Here is a 17,282-nt window from a genome sequence, read left to right as displayed (position 1 = left end):
TTGTTGATGTTCATCTTATATCCTCCTTTTATGGCTTTTAATGCCTACTCTGAACTTTTTTGTTTCCTTTACTGCTTGCTCCATATACAGATTAAATGGGAACCTATACACTTCTACAATTACAAAAGTACAATTATTTAGTTAAGGATCTCTCTTGAGAGAGCAGTTCAATTGGGGTCGATCATACCACATGAAAGCAAGAACCAAACCAACATTTGTGTTTGTTTGCAGATGCTATTTTTACCAGGTCACACTAAATATTGTATCCCTGATCCCTATAAATACTGTTTCCCACCCCACCCAACAACAGATTCTGCTTTATAAAATGACTGCACGACAATCCTACATTCTTTATTATTTGGCTAAGACATGCACTGGGCTTGAAAAAACTAGTGACCAGGTACCTGTCACCTAATTTTTCCTTCAAGATCTGGCCCACACTTCTTCCATGGCTACTACATAACAGAACTTTTCTCCTACATTTTCCTTTATTTGAGACAGTTGGTTTCCTAGTGAAAGTCTGTTGAGTGCTGAGTACACTTAAATCTACTTGTGCCTCTTTCTTAGTTGACTGAGATAGTAAGGCAAATGTATTGATTGTGCCAATGGTGAAACTGTCAGATACCGTTCTCTCTGTGGTCCCTGTTCCTTGCTACCACTTCCCACCTGTCTTCACCCTCCCCCCCCCCCCCTTTCCCCCCTCTTAACCTTGTCAGATCCTAACACTATCCAGTTCAGCCTTGAGGGCTCTAATCTTCTCTTCCTGTTCAGCTATTTTCCTATCCCTTGAACATCCTCTGCAATACCATAGAAGAGACCCATTTACTGCCCCAATTCCCATGCCTCTACATTCCTCCCATTGCAACCATCTGTCACAACAGCTGCACAGAACCCCAGAACTAACTTTCCTATGGCAGCTCAAGCACTTCGTGCTTGTGGCTGTTTACAATATTTTTACAAAATTTATGTAGGTAATAACAGTAATATTTCTATTACAGATCACAAGAGTCAGTAAAGTTATGTGGACGACTAATATACTATTATATTATTAATGTAGTAATGTAATGTACTTTAACTAATGTTAAAAATTAAATCTGGTGTAACTCAAAAATTAGGTCTAAGATATTGTATGTGCAATATATACTTTACACTATTTGAAAGGAAATAAGAGACCTTAAAACCTTTAATTCCTCAAGTAGATATGGTACTACTAAATGTATGTGTAATCAAAACAACCTAATTCTTCACTTCATACTGAAGCAAATGTCTTAAATTTGTATGTAAAACTAAGACTAAAGTACGTGAAAACTGGCACTTATGTTTTTTTTTTCTTTCTGGGAAATTCTTTGATATGAGTGATACCTCAAATAGACAACATGAAACCCTCTAGCTTCCTTACATGCTTAATTAAGTTGTTATAGAATTAACTACTTACCTTCACAAGCTCAATATTGCGTGTGGTCTGTGTCAAGGCTGAGAGTGAAACTCAAACTAAAACTAGAACCTGGCTCTGGCTTTCTTGAACAATGTATTAAGAAGTCTTCTCAACAGGTTTCTTCTGCCATGTGGTAAAAGATTAAGATGGAAAGTTGCCAAGTTCTGATAAGTAGTAGAGAAAGAGTAAAATTCAAAATTGCTATTGAATTTTATTTGATCCTGTAAGATTACATTGTGTACAGTAAATGTACGTGTAATACAGGACATGTCAAAGTATTAAAATTCTTTCACTTATTTTTCTACACCTTTAGCTTACATTTTTACATCACTGATAATGAGTAAGTGTCAAGTGGAATACTGAAAAGAAATAACACATTTTCAATTAAGTTTCTGAACTAGTTGGTTAGGAAAATACAGTAAATATGGCCTGGGAATGCTAATTGTAAACAAACATTCAGAAGCATGTATAAACAGTTCTGATTTGGGGCTGAGACATGGACTTCTAAAGTGAGAACCATTTGCAAATTAAGGCTTGCTTAGTGAAGACTGGAAAAGTGAATATTTACCTATCCAAAATGGCGTATAGGAGGGTATAGAAATTGAATATGGTCTGCAGCACTTGGATGGACAGCACTGGATACTTCGTGCACTGAATTCTGTTTGGAAGAATTTCTCAACAAAGCAGACAAGTTCTTACATCTGAACATTGTATTCTGGGTCTCTAGCCTTGTCTAGACATCCCTTCACTGATAGTTACCAAACTTCTAGATTCATATAAAGGTTAGCAACCTCAACTGGAACATACCTACAATATTTAGTAATATTCTGGCCAGTGTGCATACTGTGAGTGTACTCAAACAGCCAGGAGAAGTAAACTTTGGCCTTGTTGTCTCGTGTAGATATGGGGTAAGAGTTCTTTTTGGTTATATAGAGATAAGACTGCAAAGATGTTAGGTAAAGTGTAGTGTACTACTAATGTAATGGCATAGTTATATAATGCAAAATTGGACAGTAAATTCATGATTCTATTAATGCTGGTCATTGATCAAATTTTCAGGCACAACGGCTCAATATCACAGCAGCTTCAAGATCGATTGCCTTCAACAACCATAGAAATGTACTTTACCTGTTCGACAGAGTTGCAGAACCACTATTTTTACCAAAAGGAGAAGAGAATAAAATAGTGTTCAAACTTCCACCTGAGTACTTGGTAAGTGATAAATTTCTTACCCAAAAGCAACAAATCTGTAATTACATGTAATTTACTGGTATGACAATGTTACCAGTTACATATCTTTAGCAGGCAGTACTGAGAAACTGGAGTTAGAAGTGGAATGAGACTTAACAAAGCACAGGGAATGGTTGACGGCAAAATACGAATTTTTTTTTTAACTGTACATTCCCATAACACTCCTGGCCTCAACCTTTATTAGTAACTTTTCTCACTCATTTCCTGTTCCCATTCCAGCACAGCCCTCATTCAACCAACACACCCAGTCTTCACTTGTCTCCTTTCTGCAATCCCCCCCCCCCCCCCCCCACCTCTCCCTGGACCTCAATCTGACCTCCTGACTGCTCCTAGATGCCCTATCCTTCACCTCATCCTTGTGTGTTCCCCCAGCAGTGCTTCTCAGCCCCCACCCCTACCTTGCTATTCCTCTCTCCTCCCTGCCCCAGCCTCCTCATTACCCGCACCTAGTTGCCACTCCTATCATGCACTGCTGCTGTTGCTTGCAGTGTGGCTTCAGCTGCCAGAGACTGCGTGTGTGATCTATTTTCGACAAAGGCCTTGATGGCCAAAATCTTACATTGTGAAGGTGTTCCTGTTGTACCCATCTGTGGCACAGCATTGCATCTCTCCTGTATGGTGAGAAGCAAAATTCCTTTTCATAGTATTGTCATATTCCATCTTACTTTCCATTGTTTAATTTTAGCTAAAACCGACTAGTAATCGGTGTGAAATAAGCAGACTGGAGGAGGAAAAATTGATACAGAATAAATAGTAGGCAAGGCAGCACAATGGAAGACAAGGTATGGGAGAGTAAGCATAGATGAGAGATAACAAGGTGTAAATAACAGTAAAGTACAGTGAATGGTAATTGAACACCCATGGTTTTCATATGGGGGAAAAGGTTGCACATAATTTTCACGCATTTTCTGATAAGGGATCAAGTATTCATGTGAATATAGATAGATGAAAACTAAAATTTCCAGCCAGGAGCCCCATTAACATACCGACTGGAAACACACGAGCTTTTCATCAGATTAAATATTCTATTTAAAGTACTTGCTCTGCTCATTTTATATTGACAAGAGTTACCAACACCTCAATGAACTGGAAGTGTTTTTTTTGTCACATAATTTGTGAGTCTGGCAAGTTAAAATGTTTCTGATCTTCATTTGGTGTTGAATACCAGGTACAGGAGAATTGTTGGCTTAAGGTGGTCATTCCAAGGCAAATAACATGCCTGGATGCTAAGATTGTTGTACTAACTCACACATGGAACATTTCTGAAATTCCTACCTTGAAATTTACAGAATAAGTGAAATAAGTGGTAAACCTTTTTACCTCGGCATAAATGTTTCTCAAACAGCATCAAAAAGTTCATAAAATTTATTCATGAATGGTCTTTGTAGAGACAAGTCAGTTTAACTTTGTGAAATAGTTATTGAACTTACAGAAAGGTTGGGAAGATACACTGCTTACAAATGAGCAACAATACGTAACTTTCCTGAAAAAAGTTAACATGTTACTACTTCTAAATTGTATTGGGGCTGTTTTTAAGAATGTCATATTTTTCACAAATGTTATTTCCTTAAGAACTTACCATCAAAGAATGCAAATAAAATTTCTATGCAGGATTTTCTAAAATTTGTCCTTCTTTCCAGACACCTCGTTACCAGTCAATAGTTTCAGAAATTACAGACAGATGGGGTGGAGTTCAAAATAGAATGGAAATTGATGTTAAGCCAATCACCTTGCCTGATCTTTCATATCCAATGACACTTAGCCGTAGAGAGAACTTCTCTCCTTTCCTGCCACATCACAGGAAAATGGCTTCAAGACTAGTGGAAACATTTCTTGGTAAGTGAAACTACTGAAGGTTGGTGACTGCATAGTTATATTCCTGAAGCGTCAAATGATTGGTGGATTCAAAGGTAATGAAGTGGGGAATGGAGAATTGACTATCGATAAGTCAGTGATGCCAATATTTTAACAAAATTAAACTGCTCATTTACAAATAATGTGAATTTCTCTACAGGCTTCAATTTGGTTGTAATAACTCAGAGAAAAATAATATTTAATATCATAAACAGAACACATGCAAATTATCTGTTGTGCAGTTACTGGTCCAGTCCCTCATACCATCAAAGGATAACTTACATTTTCATAAAGAGCAATCTCACTGAAAATAAGCAAAATATAAAGCACTTAAATCTCTTTGACGGTACATGCTGTGTCAGCATGGGACCCAAGCCCTTTGCAGCACTACTTCCCTTTCTGTGCTGAAAGTCTTTCTCCTATTCCCATGGGGTAGTCCTCCTAGTGAGGAGGATCATCTAGCACTTACTTCAGAGGTCAAATTATAGTGACTTGTCCATTCTGAGAATGTTTCTTTTGAAGTCTTGTCAGATGACACTTTCCCACAGCTACAAGGTCTTTCTCAGCCACTGACCTTAGTTTTCGCTTTACAGCTATTGCAAACTGAGTTCAGTGGGAAGTGGCTACAGATACATATTCTAGTGGCCACTTCCCAGTGGAGATCTGTCTCCAAACTCAGATAGTGGTTGAAAGAAAACCGTGAAGGCGGATGATGATTCAGAGGGCATATTGGTTGCTGTACAATTGAGGGGCTATTTTTGAACAACATTTTAGTTTTCAGGGAATGGTCCATTTTTCAGTTTATCTGACTTGGCTTCCATACCTGAAAGACATATGAACAAAATCCAATCCCTTCATTAAATATTTTTGAATGATTTACAGGAAAAGCACGGAGAGCTGACAGATCCTGCCTAGGGTACTTGTTTGATCATGTTTAGATTAGGGCAGCATAGTCTCTGGATCAGTCCTTACTTCCAATCTGAAAATGTTAGATGCTGTCCACCATGAGGTCATTGGAATATTGAATGGGTCCTTCTGGACCAGCCCAGTGCAGATTGCACTCTAGATATGGCTACATATCCTTTTGGCTTGACAGGCACTGACAATCTCAGCATCACCTCAATCATAGGCATTTAGTGCTGTAGTCCAACCAAATTCTGAATATCTCTTAAGGGAATGGCCCCATATGAACAAGCCACTTCGGATATGTGCCGCTGGCAGTCGAGGCTCTGTATCAGACATCTGAATACGCAGGCAGGGATGGAAAGCATTGCCACCTTGGTGTCTTTAGAGGCCTAGAGTGATTGTAACAACAAAAATTATGCAGCAACAATCTTCAAATTTTAGATAAATTCAACCATGAGAATCTAAAATGCGACATTTTCATCTTCAAGAAATACACCCCTAGACACACAAAGCTTAGTAAACTACAAAGTTTACTGTAATCTTCCCTCCTATTAAATTTTTCTTAGAAGACTATGCTTATTGTGGACAATAGCTGCAAGTGGGAAGGAGGGGGTGGATTACAATGAGTTATGAGAAAACTTCAACTTGTGATTAGATTTTTAAAACTTTTCCTTGTATTTTAAGTGTGTACCACAATTGTATCACTGTCTACACTGATGGATCTGAGCAAGTGAATGTCCTCAATTGATCCACTGTTTTCCCTCACAGTGTTACCAAAGTAAATCTTCTGTAATAATTTGCAAATTAAGATGTAGGGTTACATGGCATTATGGGTGATTCAGACATCACAGTACAAGGTTTCTTTTGTGTTCACTCTTAAGCACTAAAAGTGCTTCACCAAATGTATCCAGCAGACCAGTTGATTAAATCCATCTAAGAACCCTACGGTGGCTCTCACACAGTGGTAACCCCCCCCAGGGGATCCACAACTCTTTTGTGGATACGTGCGTAGCGAGCACGGGACCCCGAGCTGATGTGGCCTTCCTTCCTTTCCCGCATCCTTCCCCATCCCCCATCTTCGCCCCCCCTCTTCACCTCTGGCTCTTTCTTTCCCTTTCTCTGGGGTTTTGGTTTGTGCCTACGTCCGGAGACGGACGCTTGTAAATATACTACATTCTTCGCCTTCCTTCCCTGCTTGTAAGTCTTCATCCTTACCTTGTCCTTCTCTTTTCCTTACCTCTTCTCTCTACCTTCTCCGCTGCGGCGTTTGAGACCTCTCTTCTTTCCTTTCCCTTTCTCTTTCTTCCTCCCTGTGCGTGTCTGAAGGCCACCCCACACACTTCCATGCGTGCCCCCTGCGGGTCCGGGGATTAGAATAGGCCCGAGGTATTCCTGCCTGTCGTAAGAGGCGACTAAAAGGAGTCCATCCCCCTCACGGGGGTAGTTAGCGCCTGCGTCCGGAGACGGACGGTTTCACGACCTATAATCGTGGTCTTTTTGGTTTTTCACTTCTCGTTTCTTCCTTCCTTTTGTTGGTTCCTTTCTTTGCTCTTCTCCACTTCACTGTCTTCCTTACTCTTTCCCTTGACTCCTCCTTGCCTTCTCATTGCCTTTTTCTCCTTGCCTTCTCATTGCCTTCTTTTCCTTGCCTTCTCCTTGCCTCCTTCTCCTTGCTTTCTCATTGCCTTCTTCTCCTTGCCTTCTCTGGTCTCCGCCTCGGCGTTTGAGACAGTCTGTCCTCTTTCTCCCTCTCTTCTTTTTCCTCTTCTTCCTTCCTCCCTGTGCGTGTCTGAAGGCCGACCCACGCGTAGCCGGTGACGGGGTAACGCGTAAGTCCCCGCCCTGGGTAGACATGTAAGGCACGCGCGTACCCCCTGGTAAAGGCCAGGCCCGGGGAGGGGTGATTGCCTGAGCTGATACCTTCTGACCATGCCGATTGGTCCCTCCGTCTGTTTCTCGGGAGGTGTGACCTGAGGTGTAAACATTCACCTAAGGCGGGAGTGCCCTCTGAGAGGGTCCCCACAAGGAAGGAGCGCGCCATCGGAGACGCTGGCAATCATGGGGGATTCCTCCGCAATGGATTCTACTCCATCGCTTTCGACTTCGACCCACAAACGGAAACGTGACCAGCTACCAGTGACAAAAGTACTACCGCCTGCCCCACAGTTCCTCGTCGTTTCTCGATCTGAGGACGGAAAGGATTTTTCCTCTGTCAACCCTTTCGTTATCCAGAAGGGCGTAGATGCCATAGCCGGATCTGTCAAATCTTGTACCAGGTTGCGGAACGGTACCTTATTACTAGAAACTGAGAGTGCCTTTCAGGCACAAAAACTGCTTCGGGCCACACTCTTGTACACGTTCCCTGTCCGGGTGGAGGCCCACCGCACTTTGAATTCGTCTCGTGGTGTAGTCTATAGTAGCTCTCTCGACGGATTGACTGACGAGGAGCTTCAATCTTTCCTCGCTGAGCAGGGCGTGACGGCTGTCCATCGGGTCATGAAAAAGGTCAACAATGACCTTGTACCGACCCGGACACTTTTCTTAACCTTCGATAGTGTTAAGCTGCCATCGCGCATCAAGGCGGGCTACGAGGTTATTTCTGTTCGCCCCTATGTCCCGACACCTACGCGCTGCTACCAGTGTCAGCGTTTCAATCACACTCGACAGTCTTGTTCCAATGCGGCTAAATGTGTCACTTGTGGCAGGGATGCCCATGAGGGTGACTGTCCACCTCCGTCTCCTCGTTGTGTGAACTGTCAGGGTGACCATGCCGCATCCTCCCGCGACTGTCCTGTCTATAAGGAAGAACGCTGTATCCAGGAAATTCGAGTCAAAGAGAAAGTGTCCACCTCGGCTGCTCGCAAGCTATTGGCTAGTAGGAAGCCCACGCTGCTCCCAGCGGGGAAATACAGCACTGTCCTCGCCTCTCCTCGGACTACCCGGGAGGTAGCAACCCAGACATGCGATCTGACCTTCAGCACCACGGTCGTCCGTTCGGCCAGTGCTAAGATCGCGCGGTCGACGTCTCCTCTTCGTCCCATCACCCCACAGACACCAGCCCCTTCATCAGCTTCTGCTAAGACGAAGACCCAGAAGTCAGATGCACGGGCCTTCAAGAAGGAACCGTCCCGTGCAGACTTCCTACGTACCTCGACCTCCCAGCCTTCGTCCGGTACTTCCACCAAACGACCATCCAAGAAGGCTAATAGGAAGCACAGTTCTCCTTCTCCGCCACGGCGCATTTCTTCTCCTGCGCCACCCAGCGGTTGCCGCCCCAGGCCGTCATCCCTTTCGCCTGGCCGCACCGCTGGTAGCCGAACATCTGGCCGTTCACCGGCGGAGGAAGCTCCCCCTCCCGGCCATCTTCCCAAGATGGCCGATGAACCTATAGACCCAATGGACGCTGACTGTCCGCCTATTGATAGCGGCGGCAGTGCTCGCTCGAAGCCAGGCCCTCAGCGGCCTTCGAGGTGACCCCTTCTCTCATCTTCCTTTTCTTCCGATGGCACTTATTAACTGGAATATTCGCAGCGTTCGCTCCAACCGAGAGGACTTGAAGTTGCTGCTCCGCTCGCATCGTCCGCTCGTCGTAGCCCTCCAGGAAACGAAGCTACGCCCATGCGATCAAATTGCCTTGGCACACTACACCTCTGTGCGTTTTGACCTACCCCCTGTGGTAGGTATCCCAGCTCATGGAGGGGTTATGTTGCTGGTCCGGGATGATATTTACTACGATCCCATCACGTTGCACACCGGCCTGCAGGCAGTTGCCATCCGCATTACTCTCCCCACTTTTACGTTTTCCTTTTGTACCGTTTACGCTCCATCGTCATCTGCCGTTACCAGGGCAGACATGACGCAACTTGTTGCTCAGCTACCTGCACCATTTTTGTTAACTGGAGACTTCAATGCACACCATCCTCTTTGGGGCTCTCCAGCATCCTGCCCGAGGGGCTCCTTGTTAGCAGACCTTTTCAACCAGCTCAATCTTGTCTGCCTCAATACTGGCGCCCCTACTTTTCTTTCGGACACATCTCATACCTATTCCCATTTAGACCTCTCTATATGTACTCCCCAACTTGCACGCCGGTTTGAGTGGTATGCCCTTGCTGATACATATTCGAGCGACCACTTCCCGTGTATTATCCATCTCCTGCAGCATACTCCCTCTCCGTGCTCCTCTCGTTGGACCATCTCCAAGGCAGACTGGGGGCTCTTCTCTTCCAGGGCGACCTTTCAGGATCAAACCTTCACAAGCTGCGATCGTCAGGTCGCACACCTCACGGAAGTCATTCTCGCTGCTGCTGAATATTCCATCCCTCACCCTACCTCTTCTCCACGTCGCGTACCGGTCCCCTGGTGGACCGCAGCATGTAGGGACGCTATACGTGCTCGTCGACGTGCTTTACGCACCTTTCAACGCCACCCTACAGTGGCGAATTGTATTAATTATAAACGATTACGTGCTCAGTGTCGTCGTATTATTAAAGAAAGCAAGAAAGCCAGCTGGGCTGCTTTCACCAGCACCTTCAGCAGTTCTACTCCTTCTTCTGTTGTCTGGGGTAGCCTGCGCCGGCTATCTGGCACTAAGGTCCACTCCCCAATTTCTGGCTTGAAGGTCGCGAATGAAGTCCTTGTGGCCCCTGAGGCTGTCTCCAATGCCTTCGGCCGCTTTTTCGCCGAGGTTTCGAGCTCCGCTCATTACCATCCTGCCTTCCTCCCCCGCAAACAGGCCGAGGAGGCTAGGCCACGTGACTTCCGCTCCTCGAATTGTGAAAGTTATAATGCCCCATTCACCATGCGGGAACTCGAAACCGCACTTGGCCGATCACGGTCCTCCGCTCCAGGGCCTGATTCTATTCATATTCAGATGCTGAAGAACCTTTCTCCTGCGGGTAAAGGTTTTCTTCTTCGTACATACAATCGCATCTGGATTGAGGGACATGTTCCCGCATGCTGGCGCGAGTCTATTGTTGTCCCGATTCCTAAGCCGGGGAAGGACAAGCACTTGCCTTCCAGTTATCGACCTATCTCGCTTACCAGCTGTGTCTGTAAAGTGATGGAGCGAATGGTTAACTCTCGATTGGTTTGGCTGCTCGAGTCTCGACGCCTACTTACCAATGTACAATGTGGATTTCGAAGGCGCCGCTCTGCTGTCGACCATCTGGTTACCTTGTCGACCTTCATCATGAATAACTTCTTGCGGAAGCGCCCGACCGCGGCTGTGTTCTTTGATTTGGAGAAGGCTTACGACACCTGTTGGAGGGCGGGCATTCTCCGCACCATGCATACGTGGGGCTTTCGCGGTCGCCTCCCTCTTTTTATTCGTTCCTTTTTAATGGATCGACAGTTTCGGGTACGTGTGGGTTCTGTCCTGTCCGACACCTTTCGCCAGGAGAATGGGGTGCCACAGGGCTCAGATTTGACGTCGCTCTCTTCGCCATCGCGATCAATCCAATAATGGATTGCCTCCCAGCTGATGTATCAGGCTCCCTTTTCGTGGACGATTTTACCATCTATTGCAGCGCGCAGTGTCCATGTGTCTTGGAGCGCTGTCTTCAGCGTTCTCTTGACCGTCTTTACTCCTGGAGTGTCGCCAATGGCTTCCGTTTTTCTGCCGAGAAGACGGTCTGTATTAACTTCTGGCGCTACAAAGAGTTTCTCCCACCGTCCTTACGACTCGGTCCCGTTGCTCTCCCACTCGTGGAGACAATCAAATTTTTAGGCCTTACCTTTGACAGGAAACTTAGCTGGTCTCCACATGTGTCATATTTGGCCGCCCGTTGTACCCGTTCTTTAAATGTCCTCCGTGTTCTCAGTGGTATGTCGTGGGGAGCGGATCGAACCGTCCTACTTCGTCTATATCGGTCGATCGTCCGCTCCAAGCTGGATTATGGGAGCTTCGTATACTCCTCTGCACGGCCATCCATCTTACGCCGCCTCAACTCCATACAACATCGGGGTTTACGACTTGCGATCGGAGCATTTTATACCAGTCCCGTAGAGAGTCTTCATGCTGACGCTGGCGAATTGCCACTCACCTACCGGCGCGATATACTGCTTTGTCGGTATGCCTGTCGGCTACTGTCAATGCCCGACCATCCTTCTTATCGTTCCTTTTTTGACGACTCTCTTGACCTTCAATACGGGTTGTATGTCTCTGCCTTGCTACCCCCTGGAGTTCGCTTTCGTCGCCTCCTTCAACACCTTAATTTTTCACTCCCTGCAACCTTTCGAGTGGGCGAGAGCCGCACGCCACCTTGGCTCCAGGCTCAGGTCCGCGTTCACCTCGACCTCAGCTCGCTCCCAAAAGAGGTCACCCCCGGTTCGGTCTACCACTCCCGTTTTTTGGAACTTCGTTCGAAGTTCAACAACATGACTTTCATTTACACAGATGGCTCTAAGACCAATGACGGGGTCGGGTGTTCCTTTATTGTCGGGGCACAAAGTTTCCAATACCGGCTCCATGGCCATTGTTCGGTCTTCACAGCTGAGCTCTTTGCCCTCTACCAGGCTGTTCTGTAAATCTGCCGCCACCGACATTCTGCTTATGTCATCTGCTCAGATTCCCTGAGCGCCATCCAGAGCCTCAGTGATCCGTACCCGGTTCACCCTTTCGTACACCGGATCCAACGCTCTCTTCAGCAGCTGGTGGACGTCGGTACGCCGGTTAGCTTTATGTGGGTTCCTGGCCATGTCGGTCTCCCTGGGAACGAAGCTGCAGATGCCGCGGCCAAGGCTGCGGTCCTCCAGCCTCGGACAGCTTCTTGTTGTGTCCCTTCGTCCGATTTTACCAGGGTCATTTGTCGGCGCGTTGTGTCGCTGTGGCATGCCGATTGGGCTGCACTTACCGACAACAAGCTTCGGGCCTTAAAACCTCTTCCCGTGGCTTGGACGTCCTCCTCACGCCCTTCTCGGCGGGAGGAGGTCACTTTAGCAAGGTTAAGAATTGGACACTGCCGGTTCAGCCATCGCCATCTGCTGACGGCTGCGCCGGCACCGTTCTGCCCATGTGGGCACTTGCTGACAGTTCGTCACATTTTAATGTCCTGTCCCGATCTTAAAACACTGCGCCTTGATCTTAACCTGCCTACTACTTTAGATGCCATTTTAGCGGATGACCCACGAGCAGCTGCTCGTGTTCTTTGTTTTATCAATTTGACAAACCTCGCTAAGGACATTTGATGTTTTTTAATCCTATGCCTGTCAGTCTTTTATTGTGTTTTCCCTTTTAGTTGTTGTTGTTGTCAACTTGTGCCTCGCGGTGCATTCTTAGAGTAGTCAGGGCGCTAATGACCATTGAAGTTGTGCGCCCGAAAACCACAAAAAAAAAAAAAAAAAAAAAAAAAAAAAAAAAAAAAACTTCCATGCGTAGCCGGTGACGGGGTAACGCGTAATTCCCCGCCCCGGGTAGACAGGTAGGACACGTACGTACCCCCTGGTAACGGCCAGGCCCAGGGAGGGGTGATTACCCGAGGTGATACCTTCCGAAAGTGCCGATTGGTCCCTCCGTCCGTTTGTCGGGAGGTGTGACCTGAGGTGTGAACAATCACCTAAGGCGGGAGTGCCCTCAGAGAGGGCCCCCACAAGGGAGGAGCGCGCCATCGGAGACGGCGGTAATCATGGGGATTCTTCCGCAATGGTTTCCTCACCTTCCACTATGTCTGCTCACAAACGTAAGTTCACTGAGTCTCAACCACAGTCAGTTCTTCCATCGTTGCCACAGTTCCTTGTTGTTTCTCGGTCTGACGAAGGTCACGACTTCTCCACAGTCAACCCTTTCATTATTCAGAAAGGTGTCGACGCAATTGCAGGTCCTGTAAAGTCTTGTTCCAGATTACGGAATGGCACCCTGTTGTTAGAAACAGTCAGTGCCCTCCAAGCACAAAAATTGCTGCGTACCTCACTACTACACACCTTCCCTGTCCGGGTGGAACCGCACCGTACCTTAAATTCCTCGCGTGGAGTCGTTTATACGCGCTCCCTCGATGGACTGTCTGACGAAGAAATTCAGAACTACCTGTCTGACCAGGGCGTAACGGCTGTTCTTAGGGTTATGAAAAGGGTTGACACGAACATCATTCCAACCCGCACTGTCTTCTTGACATTTGACAAAGTTCAACTACCATCGAAAATCAAAGCCGGCTATGAGATAATTTCCGTTCGCCCTTACGTCCCGAACCCTACGCGTTGCTATCGGTGCCAGCGGTTCAATCACACCAGCCAGTCCTGTTCCAATCCGGCCAAATGTGTTACGTGTGGCAGGGATGCCCATGAGGGTGCTTGTCCACCTCCATCCCCTCGCTACATCAACTGTATGGGTGACCACGCCGCTTCCTCTCGAGATTGTCCCGTTTTTAAGGACGAAAAGCTCATCCAGGAAATTCGAGTAAAGGAAAAGGTGTCGACCTTTGCTGCTCGAATATTATTCGCCAGTCGACAGCCCACCGTGCCTCAGAAAGGAAAATACAGCACTGTCCTTGCTTCTCCTCGGCCAACAAAGGAGGCGGCCACGCAGACTTGCGACCTCACCTTTAGTGCCACGGTCGTCCGATCGGCCAGCGCAAAGATCGCCCGTTCAACTTCACCACTTTCGCCTGCCCACTCTCTGGTTCACCCTTCGAGTTCTGCTAAATCTCGAGCCCAAAAGTCAGACACCAAGACTTCGAAAAAAGAGCATACTCGTGAAGAGTTTTTACGTACGGCAACTTACCAACCATCGGTTCCTCCTTCCTCTAAACATCATACTTCCAAGAAGGCTAAAAAGAAACCCAGTTCCTCTCCTTCTCCGCCAAGGCGTGTCCCATCTACAGCACCACCTGGCGGAAGTCGCCCTCGGCCGTCTTCTGTGTCGCCGAGGCGCACTGCTGGCGGCCGATCAACCGGCCGGTCGCTGGTGGCAGGAGCTGCTCCTGACCAACCTATGGATCAGGATCTTCTGCCTTCGGCTGAATGCCATTCCGTGCTGTCGGTCGCAAGCTCAGAGCAGTCGTTGAGTTGACAGTGACCTTGGTCACATTCCTCCATTTTCTGTTCACCCTATGTCCATTATCCACTGGAATATCCGCGGTATTCGAGCCAATCGGGATGAATTGTCGATCCTCTTAAAATACTACTCGCCGGTCATCTTTTGTCTTCAGGAAACAAAGCTGCGTCCCCATGACCGCTTTGTTCTCCCTCATTTTTAGTCCGTCCGATACGATCTCCCCTCTGTTGAAGGCACTCCAGCACATGGAGGACTCATGATTCTTCTCCATGAAACTCTCCATTATCACCCAATCCATTTAAATACTTCCTTCCAAGCTGTCGCCGTCCGTCTTTCCCTTTCCGGATACACGTTCTCTCTTTGTACTGTATACATTCCATCGTCCACACCAATGGCACGAGCTGATCTCCTTCATCTTCTTGGTCAGCTTCCACCCCCATATTTGCTGGTTGGGTACTTCAATGCCCACCACCCGCTTTGGGGATCTCCACATCCTTGTCCACGTGGCTCACTATTGCTAGACGTCTTCCACCAAGCAGATCTAGTTTGCCTCAACACTGGGGTCCCTACGTTATTGTCTGCCTCCACGGCAAATTTATCTCATTTGGACCTTGCGGTCGGTACTGTTCCACTAGCTCAGCGCTTCGAATGGTTCGCCCTTGATGATACACACTCGAGTGACCACTTTCCATGTGTCCTTAGACTGCAGCCTCAACGGCCATATATGCGCCCGCGACGCTGGAAGTTTGCTCAAGCCGATTGGACACTTTTTTCGTCTCTAGCGACATTCGATGACCGTCACTTTCCCAGCGTCGACGATGAGGTCACACATATTACCGACGTTATTCTTACAGCTGCGGAACATTCAATACCACGCACCTCCGAATTGCCCCGGCGCCCCCCAGTTCCTTGGTGGAACGAGGCATGCCGTGATGCACTACGTGAGCGGCGACGTGCTCTTCGCGTTTTCCGCCACCATCCTATTTGGCCAACTGTATCCGCTATAAGCAGCTCCGAGCGCGATGCCGTCGTGTCATCCGCGATAGCAAGAAGGCAAGCTGGAAATTCTTTATTAGCTCATTTAACACCTTCACTCCCTCCTCGGAAGTTTGGAGTCGGCTTCGACGGTTCTCCGGCGCGCCTGGTTTCTCCCAGGTCTCTGGGCTCACTGTCGCGCATGACACATTAGTGGACCCCGTCGCAATTTCTAACTCGTTGGGTCAGCACTTTGCCGAGATTTCGAGCTCTTCAAATTACCCGCCAGCGTTTCTCCCGAAGAAACGTGCAGCGGAAGTGCGACCTCTCTTGCTTTCTCCTCTCAAAATCGCGAAAGCTACAATACTGTTTTCTCCTTGCGGGAACTCAACATGCACTCTCTTCTTCTCGCTCCTCCGCCCCAGGACCAGATGGTATCCACGTCCAAATGTTGCTACATTTATCAACCCATAGTCTGCGTTACCTCCTTCGCCTTTATAATCGAATTTGGACCGACAGTACTTTTCCCAGACGATGGCGGGAAGCTATCGTCGTTCCTGTTCCGAAACCTGGAAAGGACAAACATCTCCCCTCTAGCTATCGCCCCATTTCTCTCACGAGTAGTGTCTGTAAGGTTTTGGAGCGTATGGTGAATTACCGTTTAGCGTGGTGGCTGGAATCCCGCAGTCTTTTAACACCTGCCCAATGCGGATTCCGAAAGCATCGTTCTGCAGTTGACCATCTTGTTGCTCTCTCCACTTATATCGTGAACAATTTTCTCCGGAAACGCCAAACGGTAGCAATATTTTTTGATCTGGAGAGAGCTTACGATACCTGTTGGAGGACAGGCATCCTCCGCACACTGTTCTCATGGGGCTTTCGAGGCCGGCTGCCCCTTTTTCTTCGCGAATTTATGGCAGAGCGCACATTTAGGGTGCGGGTGAACACTACTCTCTCCCGCACTTTCTCCCAAGAAAACGGGGTACCCCAGGGCTCCGTGCTGAGTGTTGTACTGTTTGCCATCGCTATAAATGCAATTATGGATTGTCTCCTTCCCGATGTCTCGGGCTCCCTCTTTGTGGATGATTTTGCGATCTACTACAGCTCTCAACGGACCACCCTTCTTAAACGACGTCTTCAAGGATGTCTCGATCGCCTCCACTCTTGGAGCATCGAAACCGGCTTCCGTTTCTCTCCCAGTAAGACTGTTTGTGTTAATTTTTGGCGACGTAAGGAGTTTCTTCCGCCCTCCTTACATCTAGGACCTGTCAACCTTCCGTTTTCAGACGTCGCTAAATTCTTGGGTCTTATGTTTGACAGAAAACTGTGCTGGTCCTCCCACGTTTCCTATCTTTCGGCTCGCTGTCTGCGATCGCTTAACACCCTCAGTGTCCTGAATGGTACCTCCTGGGGAGCGGACCGAGTGGTCCTTCTCCGCCTCTATCGCGCCTTAGTGCGCTCGAAATTGGACTATGGAAGCATCGTCTACTCCTCTGCTCGGCCGTCTATTCTTCGGCGTCTCGACTCTATCCACCACCGTGGATTACGTTTAGTGTCTGGAGCTTTTTACACTAGACCTGTGGAGAGCCTTTATGCTGAGACTGCTGAACCTCCGTTGTCCAATCGGTGAGCAGTCCTTCTGAGTCGTTATGCTAGCCATCTGTCTTCCATGCCTGCTAATCCAGCCCATGCCCTTTTTTTCGACGCCTCATTTGATGTAGGGTATGCAGGCCGCTCCTCCTCCCTACTACCGCCGGGAGTCCGCTTCCGTCAACTGCTCCATTCTCTTTCCTTCCGCTTTCCTAAAACCTTCTTGACAACTTAGGGTACAGCACCGCCTTGGCTCCGTCCCCAGATCTGCCTGCTCCGTGACCT

General features: G+C 47.5%; 1 protein-coding gene across 2 annotated transcripts in view; it reads left to right on the top strand.

Moving 5' to 3' along the window:
* LOC126203273 (phenoloxidase 2-like) overlaps positions 1–17,282 on the top strand; it is a 112,008-nt gene that overhangs the window by 50,638 nt on the left and 44,088 nt on the right. The window contains exons 2-3 of one of the 2 annotated variants that reach the window (XM_049937529.1): positions 2,495–2,647; positions 4,327–4,522. In XM_049937529.1, coding sequence (XP_049793486.1) covers positions 2,495–2,647; positions 4,327–4,522 — 349 coding nt within the window. Of the gene's footprint in view, positions 1–2,494; positions 2,648–3,190; positions 3,305–4,326; positions 4,523–17,282 lie in introns of those variants that run through there. The other variant, XM_049937530.1, reaches the window with a different exon arrangement.

This window comes from Schistocerca nitens, chromosome 9 (genome assembly GCF_023898315.1).
Source record: "Schistocerca nitens isolate TAMUIC-IGC-003100 chromosome 9, iqSchNite1.1, whole genome shotgun sequence".
Taxonomy (NCBI): Eukaryota; Metazoa; Arthropoda; class Insecta; order Orthoptera; family Acrididae; genus Schistocerca; species Schistocerca nitens.
This window is presented reverse-complemented; position numbering and strand designations above follow the sequence as displayed.